The sequence below is a fragment of the Triturus cristatus genome, chromosome 4_1, assembly GCF_964204655.1.
Source record: "Triturus cristatus chromosome 4_1, aTriCri1.1, whole genome shotgun sequence".
Taxonomy (NCBI): domain Eukaryota; kingdom Metazoa; phylum Chordata; class Amphibia; order Caudata; family Salamandridae; genus Triturus; species Triturus cristatus.
Genome location: NC_140585.1, coordinates 1,215,817,868 through 1,215,827,312, shown reverse-complemented (window position 1 = coordinate 1,215,827,312; position 9,445 = coordinate 1,215,817,868). Strand labels below are relative to the sequence as shown.

The 9,445-nt window shown below is 32.6% G+C and overlaps 1 protein-coding gene across 1 annotated transcript; it reads left to right on the top strand.

The window, feature by feature from the left end:
- Positions 1–3,687: 3,687 nt before the first annotated feature.
- Positions 3,688–8,396, top strand: LOC146856429 (uncharacterized). Its single transcript, XM_085651253.1, has 4 exons — positions 3,688–3,801; positions 5,455–5,892; positions 6,862–7,077; positions 8,133–8,396. Exons 1-4 carry the CDS (start codon positions 3,688–3,690, stop codon positions 8,394–8,396), a joined length of 1,032 nt encoding a protein of 343 aa, XP_085507379.1.
- Positions 8,397–9,445: the final 1,049 nt, after the last annotated feature.

Below are 9,445 nucleotides of genomic sequence, written 5' to 3'. Positions count from 1 at the left end.
GAGAAAAAAGTTACACCTATAAGAAACATGTATATCCATACTACAAAGGTGACTCTACATGCCTCTATACATATCACACCTATAGAGTTACAGCTAGAAAATACACTTACAGAAACACTCAACAGCGATAGGCAAATGCATACAGAGAATTCCACAACCACAAGTCATATTGGATCTATCATAGCTATTAACAATCCCAATGCACTAACAAGCACATTTACACCTGATGCTGGGATTCACAATTAACCAGCTGCAATAGAAGTCCAACAAAATAACTGTAACAGAAAAAGATTGCATGCACAAGAACCAGAAAATACACTTAATGCCACAAATATAACATCTTTGACAACAAATGCCACAATTAGTACTTTCCATGCACAAATTAAATATGGCCCAGAGTATGCTTGCACTATTTGCAATCAGTTATGGCATAAACAAAAGTTTGCAAAAAACGCACAAGTTAAAAAAAAGGGCTAAATTCATTGAATGTAACATTAGTAAATATCAAACAGAAGATATATGCCGAACATGTTACAACTATATTGCCAAGGACAAAATACCACCATGTTCTTTCTATAATGGGATGACATTTCCTGATATCCCACCTGAATTACACTTGCATAATTTAGAAGAGAGATTAGTATCGCCAAGAATACCTTTTTTACAAATTAGAACGCTGCCGCGAGGCTTCCGAAAATCTCTCTCAGGTGCAGTAGTTAACGTCCCTGCCGATGTTATGACAACTGTTACTGTTTTGCCAAGACAAATTAATGATAACATGACGATCCCAATTAAATTAAAACGGAAATTAAGCTATAAATCCTATACCCATTTAGAAAATGTTAGGCCAAACAAAGTAAAGCGTGCAGCTCTATATTTAGCAACTACTAGCAGTATGTTCCAAGAATATGGAGTCACCGTTAATAAAGATTGGGAATATACACCAGAAAACATACCACCTTGTAATGACACTTCGGATGCAAACAATACGTCAGATTCCTCAGACAACGTTGCAGCAGGGAATTTAGATACTATGCTAACTAATGAAACTATAACTACAGAAAGCATTAACATTATTAACTTGCTGAATATAACACACCAAGGGGTCTATATGAAGACAAAGATTCTGAATATTTAGCTTTCCCCACTATCTTTTGTGGGAAGCGAAGGCCAACAAACAAAGAAAGGCATGTACCAATACATTACAGTACAATATGTCAATGGGAATTAAGAAGTAATGATCTAAGAGTAGCAAAGTCCATGACAAATGTTTTCTTTAAATTGAAAAAGTTGCATATTAAGCAAATACAGAGCAAAATATACATCTCGCTTAGAAAATATTTTAACAATGGTAACATTATTACAGCAAAAGACATCAAACAAAAATTAGATAGCATTTTCCAATTTAATGAGATATATAAAATACTAAAAACAATACGTAGCTCGCCACCATATTGGGAGCAATGCAAAAAAGACTTATTTGCTATGATTAGACAATTGGGGATACCAACATTTTTTTTAACGTTATCAGCAGCAGAAACTAAATGGTATCATTTAATCAACATACTATTACGTACTGAGAAAAAAAAAGAATGTACAGAAGAAGAATTCAAAAATATGTCATGGGAGGCAAAATGCAAATTAATACAAAGAAATCCCATTACTTGTGCACGACATTTTGACTTTCAAGTTAGGAAATTCTTTAATTGTATTTTACTGCATGAAAGTAACCCAATTGGCAAGGTAATAGATTACTTTTATAGAGTAGAATTCCAACAAAGAGGATCACCACATATACATGCAATAATATGGATTGAAAAGGCTCCACAGTATGAAACTTCAGAACTTACTACTGTTACAGCTTTTATAGATAAATATATAACCTGTGCAAAAACACAAAATACAAATGTCGAGGCTTTATTGCCCCTACAAAGGCATGGACATACCAAAAATTGTCATATTAAACATAAAAGAACGTGCAAATACCAGTACCCAAAATATCCAATGCCAGAAACTTTTATACTGGAACCATTACCACTAGACAAAACTGATCAAGAGCTCTTACAGAAAATCGAACTAATCCACCTGACTATGAACACGCAAGAGTTCTCAAATTATTCCTTTAATCAGTTTTTAGATACGATGCAACTAGATCTAAGTCAATATGTTATATGTATACGCTGCATTATAGAAAAAAATACAATTTTCCTAAAAAGAACACCAGCGGAAGGCTTTATTAATAACTACAATATGACAATTTTACAAGCATGGCAAGCAAACATTGATATACGATACATCTTAGACGCATATGCATGTGCCGTATATATAGTATCATATATTAGTAAATCACAGCGTGGAATGAGCAAGTTGATTGCACAAGCAGCAAAAGAAGTTTATCACAATCCAAGCATAAAAGAGCAGCTTAAGCATATAGGTAACAAATTCCTAAACTGTACAGAAATAAGTGCGCAAGAAGCAGCCTATCTTATACTTCAAATTCCTTTACGCAAAAGTTCTAGATCGTATGTTTTCATTAATACAAGCCCTCCAGAAAAGCGTACCTACTTATTAAAAGACATTGAGACTATAGATTTGTTACCTGATACATCCAATCACATACAATATGATAATGTTATAGTAAAGTACAGCAAGCGCCCTACAGATTTGGAAACATGTACATTAGCTGACTATGCATCTATGTATAATGAAAATCATAAAAATAGAAAGCAGAAAAATGCAACAGACCATGATAATTTCCTCCCCGAAAATAACTTTTATAGCTCAGATGAGGAAGAACTTGAAATCAATATACCAAATGAAACTGCAGAAACAGATTATACAAAGCGCCAAAAACAGAAAATCATTCGCTATTGCAGATTTAATAAAAAAAATGACCCTGAAAATTATTGCAGAGAATTGCTAATGCTTTATTATCCCTGGAGAGTAGAAAATCAAATTATTGGTACTAAGGAAACATATTATGAAAAATACCTAGAAATTCAAAACATAGTTGACGCTAATCATACTAAGTATAATAGGCATAATACCCCATTAACACCTAATGCTAATGGAGACTGTACATTGGACGCATTACTTATACCTCCAATGGATATAGAAACCAACGAAAACATTTGTCCTGAAGTTCAAGTGAATGAACCACTATTATATGACTTGTCATTTGATTTAGGCATTAGAAGTACAAGTACTGATGAACTTTTAACCAATAATATAATGCCAGATGACCAATATCACTGTTTGATGCAAAATCTTACAAATGAGCAACTTAACTTTATATACCATCACTTGCATTGGATAAAAACAAAAGAAACACCTTGCTATACGTTTTGCACAGGAGGTGCAGGAGTAGGCAAAAGCTTCCTTATTACAGCCCTTTACCAAACATTACTACGCTATTACAATACCAAAGCTGGAGAAAATCCTGATAACATTTATGTATTGCTTACAGCTCCAACAGGCAAAGCTGCACATAACATACATGGTAAAACGCTACATAGTACATTCAAAATACCAGTTTCGCAATCGCTAACTCATAAACCACTAACTCGTGAGAACAGGAGTGCACTTCAAAATGAATTATTGCATCTTAAATTGCTAATAATTGATGAAATATCAATGGTAGGGGCAAATCTTTTCAATTTTATACATAACAGGTTGCAGGAAATTAAAATGTCCAACCTCCCTTTTGGTGGAATATCCGTATTAGCAATTGGAGATTTTTATCAGTTAAAACCAGTATTTGACACATACATATTTGAACATTCTAGACATTCATACAGACCAGTAAGTACAAATTTATGGCAAACACACTTTAAGTTGTTTGAATTGACAAAAATTATGCGGCAGCTAAATGACTTACCATTTGCTCAATTACTAAACAGATTAAGAGAAGGAAAACAAACTGATGCCGATATTATACAAATACAAACACGCGAGTTAGACCCACCCCAAAACATTACCAAAACCATCCCTTATATAATGGCAACAAACAAAGAAGTTAATAATATTAATAATGAAGTTTTGTTACAACATATAACAAAATATCCTGTTTACACATCAACCGCAATAGATACAGTTGCATCTGACCTAAGCGAAATAGTAAAAAAAAAATACTAATGCAATTACCTGCAGATGCAACTAAGACCATGGGCCTGCCATTTATATTGTATATTGCATTAAAATTACGATACGATCTGACATGCAATATAAGTGTTAACGATGGCTTAACAAATGGTGCTACAGGTATAGTTGAATTAGTAGAAACTATCAATAGCGTCCCAAATGTGATATGGATTCTTTTTGATAAAGAAAATGTTGGCAAATTAACAAGACAGGAAAATAGCCACATATATCACAATAACATTTCACCTCATTGGACACCAATTCATGCTATCTCTAGACATTTTCAATTTACACAAAAATTTATAACAATTATACGCAAGCAATTCCCACTACGCCAATCATCTGCACGTACAATACATAGAACACAAGGAGAAACTATTGAACCACTTTCCATCCATTTTAACAATAGTAAAATACATCATTTGCATTATGTTGCTTTAAGCAGAGCAAAATCATTAGAAAACATATATATTAAAAACTTTCAGCAAGACAAAATAGTTGTACACCCAAAAGTTCATGAGGAAATCGCCCGCTTAAGGACAGATATGCTATTAGAAATATCAGTACCACAATTATGTGATTATCTGCTAAACTTTAATATTATTGTACACAACATACGTTCACTACAAAAAAATCACAAAGCTATACAAGCCGACACAAATATCATGAATGCAGATATTATATGTCTCACTGAAATAAACACAACTAGGGAAGGAAACAGTAATTCATTATATATTGACCACTATCATCTGATGCTATTTGATAAATTCCATAATCAGCATACCAAGCATGGGATCGCTATTTATTACAAAAAAAATATTTGCCTTTTGCCAATTTATGAAACACAGCACGGAATTGACATTTTACATTAATTATAAAAAATTGTGACTACTTATTTGTGATTATATAAAAACCACCACATGTACAACTGCAAAAACGTTTTCAAGTATTGACTAGCGTATTGAGCTTTTACCCAAACTACAAATATATAATAATGGGTGACTTCAACATAGATTTAGCCCAAGTATCGCACAATGCAACACTGCTATTAGAATACATGCAAAACCAATTTCAATGTCACCAAAAAATACAAAACTACACAACAGACTACAATTCAACCTTAGACCATATATATGTTAATGAAAATGTATCTCACTTTGGTATACTAGAGTCCTACTATAGCGATCACAAAGCATTATGGGTAGCTGTTTAATGAGCTGAAATTATCAATTGGTATGTTCTTTTCTTTCAGAAATTTGCTTTCTTTACATGCTATATTCAGAAGGTCTACTCACATTTTTTCTCTCATTGCAGATGATTTCTATACAAGAAATTAAGGAAACAAAACACGAGGAAAGCAACCCTTATCAGAAAGCAATACGAGCAAACATAGTAAAATGCTCTGCAAAAACAAATTACAAAAACGCTAAGCAAGAAAATAAGTTTTTATTCCATATTGCTCTTGCTGATGAAAGTGGGTCAATAAAAGGAACTTGCTACAATGATGATTTTTTCAAGCTGACAAAAGAAGGGAATGGGATTATAATTCGGAATTTTATCAACAAGAACAATGTGATAATCTTAACGAAACAAACAAAGATTTCAAGAATGCCACCATTAACAATCCCGGAAACAATAACCCAAGAAGCAGAATATTTGCTACAGCCGCCTGCACCGCCAGTTTCTCCAATAAAAACAATAAGGAATGCAAATTTACGGTCATTAATGAGCATATTAGGGACAATATCTGAGGTACGTATCATAAAAAAAAATGTGGGTGCAAATTAGCGATTGCATGTAATAGTCAGTAAACCCACATACTATCAGCAACACTATCTGCCACACACACTTTGAAAAAACACTCTTCAAACCACTATAACATACATTCTATAACACATTGGTAACTCCAACCCTTTAAAACACACACTAATAGCAGCACACTTTACTATAAACTATGTACAACACTCACTACAACACACATGCTATCTACAAACATTTCTAGTACTAACTGTTACTTACTCCTCTTTTACACACACCACAATGTATTACATATATTTATAAACTAACACTCTCTATCTCATTCATTGCTACATAAACTTTTCTAATACTCTCTAGTACAATCTACTACAAGCATACAAAAATTTACTAGTGAAAAATATCATCTAAAGGCTATATTTAGGACTAATCGATGTAGAAAATCAAATATAATACACAATGTTGCTGCTAATAGCACTATACTTACTATACACCACATACAATATCCTAGCAACTCTACTCGCTTCTTTTATAATATCAATTATATTTAACTATTACAGTTACAATTTGAGAGAACAATTTACCAATCTGTAAAAATACAGGTGAGACCCTAAATGCACTATTAAGTGTTGATTACATGGAACAGTCCCACCATTTTCGAACACATGTAAAGTATTAGTACTATTATTCGCAACACTTGTAAAATTGATAGCTATACAGAATATCATCATCTACTCTTTTATGTGCACTCTCCTACAACTTATATCATGTATATACTTCCATACTATAGTCTCTACCGCACACTCTCTAACGTACACACTGTAGCACACACTATTACACAACAAATACACAACACCAATCAACAAACGTTTGGTTCTCATGTTCTCTCCAATAAACAAAGATACTGCTCAAGTGTATACTATCTATGCAAGAACCAATAACAATGATTTTTATCAAATTTGACAGGAGGAAGAAACAAAAACAGTATTCATTGGAGGACAAGAAACAAAACTAAAATCGATAACAGTCAACGATGCAACAGACTCAGTGAAAATAACACTATGGAGAGACGCGGCGGACTTTCCAATCGAACTTGGAAGCTATATCAAAATAACCCATTTAACAGTGCATGAATTTAACAACCAGAAAATATTTAATTCTACTCGAAATACACAATTGCAAGTAAGTACAAAGTAAAATAACATTTTTCTCAATACAAAAAATGCATTCTTTACAAAGGACTTACTTACACATCTAGAACACAACACAAATTAAATTCACCATTTTGATATCACACGTAGTAACGTCAGTTGCTCTTTTTTCAACATACAATTTGCAATTGTACACATAACTCTCCTACACATAGATGGCACACTAAAATACTATAACACTTTACATACATGCATATACATTCATACAAAACACTCTCTCTGAATATCTCTAACTACTTTTCTGTTTACCTTTCCTACAGCTCACTGCCTAACGACAAAATACAAAACATGTAGGAAAATACATTGCATATCATACTACATCTTTAGGTCTAATCATTTTGCACACATTTTAAAATGCTAGTCCATAACCATACCATAGTAACTATTTTAGTCCCTATCTATACCTTACCTACTTACACATGCAAACATCAAATACCTTACTTTATATATAGCACTAACTTTCAATCAGAATACCAACAATTTCATACATTACTACATCTCAAGCAAAACAACATCCAACTCTCTATCTATGTCTATATTTACCTTTTCAGAAGACATACTACTAAACAACTTCCTTAAATGCACTTTTCGTTTTTACCTTAACTATTACTTAACTTCTAATTTATTCGCACTATATCACTACTTTCCTCTGCATATTCAAATTCTATTTCAAAGTTTTCACATAATGCACTGAACAAACATACATTTCTCTAAATATCTTTCACCTTTAGTTCATCTTGCATTACGTTTCAAAACACTCTGCATCAAAAATATACAACACCTCCTTAATAAATTCCATAAGTACTAACACATAAGTACGCACTTTGGGTCTTTGCCTTTAACTAACCATACACACACTCTCCCAACCTCTCAGAAAATATGCAATTCACAGTAATATCTTGAATAACTTCCTTCAGCATCTATAGCACTTTTCTATTTCTCTCAAAAGCACGTTCAAAAATAGCAATAAAAAACGCATATACAGTAAAAATGGGTTTCGTAACAAATGTTTTTTTCTTTTCACAGAAAATAGAGCCACCCCAAGAACAACTTCAAATCACAATATATGGACTAGAAAATACTACTCAGGAAAAAAGTACCATCACCATACAAATTGAAGACAATGAACATTTAAAATCTGTACAAATCAGCAATCCACTTTTAATGGACCACCTTAATATTCCAGCGGATATTGATGACTTTGCAGAGGCTCTTATGCCACACCTACCAAAGACATTAAATATCATCTTTCAAAATGAACACATTATCGGAATTCTAGACGAAGATTAAATTATGCAATATGCAAAAAAAATAAAAGTTTTTGTAACTTTAAATAAAGATAATAAATACAAAATAAAAATTTAAGTTAATAAAAATCTCAAATGACATTTGGCTTACTGTTGCTTTTTTCAAAGAAAGAATACTGTTTTATATGTACTTGCATGCATTTATATGCCCATTCTGATAAGTAATTACACAATGACTTATGTATACATGTATACATTTTGATGGAATTAGGTACTAGTATTACAAAAAAATAAATAATACATCTCTATAATTTCTCAGTAATACTTACTGCACTCTCCTACTAATACTTACTCCTCCATTTAGAATCTACAACTTCCTATTCAGTTACAACTTCCTATTCACACCTTGCTCTTTCTCTTCACAACTATTACTCATGTAATAGTACACTATCTAAACACTAACTCACCCAACAATACTACTTCTACTACACAACTGCAAACAATTTCTAATACATTGCAAACTATAGCAATTTTTACCAAACTCTTTCATAATAGCTCTAATCCTCACTAAAATAACAAGCATTTACAATGCAACGGTCTCGGCATTGTTAAAGTTAGAGCTATTGGCATTGCTCATGACATTTTGGTTTGCTTTTGTTTCTAAAACATGTAAAAAAAAGCCATTAGTATTTACTGTATCAATAGCTTAATCAGTGTGTGTGTAGGTGGATCTGTGTGTGGGTGCAAATGCAATAGGTCTCGCATTTGAGAGTGATTAAGCTATTGACATTGTAAATAACAATACCTTTTCTTTAAATGTTTTTTTTTTAAAAACATAAACAAAAATAATGTCATGAGCAATGCCAATAGCTCTAACTTTACCAATGCCGAGACCATTGCATTGTAAATGCTTGTTCTCCTTACTTTTAGGTCAATGTGCAACAAATTAGGGGCAGAAAGTGTTTTGATTGGCTAAACTCTCTGCAACTTGTAAGTCTCTTGAATGTTTCCAGGTTTGCCTGTTTCCCATGAGACCGGGCATGACATTTCTCAATTGTATTCTTTTTGGTAATTCACAGGCAAAAGTTACGA

What these genes read in the sequence shown, in the direction of transcription:
- LOC146856429 (XM_085651253.1), top strand. Translation starts at nt 3,688, where the DNA reads ATGTCCAACCTCCCTTTTGGTGGAATATCCGTATTAGCAATTGGAGAT. An exon ending in CTAGACATTCATACAGACCA is followed by an intron (nt 3,802 to 5,454) that starts GTAAGTACAAAT and finishes CTCTCATTGCAG; the next exon opens with ATGATTTCTATACAAGAAAT. An exon ending in TATTAGGGACAATATCTGAG is followed by an intron (nt 5,893 to 6,861) that starts GTACGTATCATA and finishes CAAATTTGACAG; the next exon opens with GAGGAAGAAACAAAAACAGT.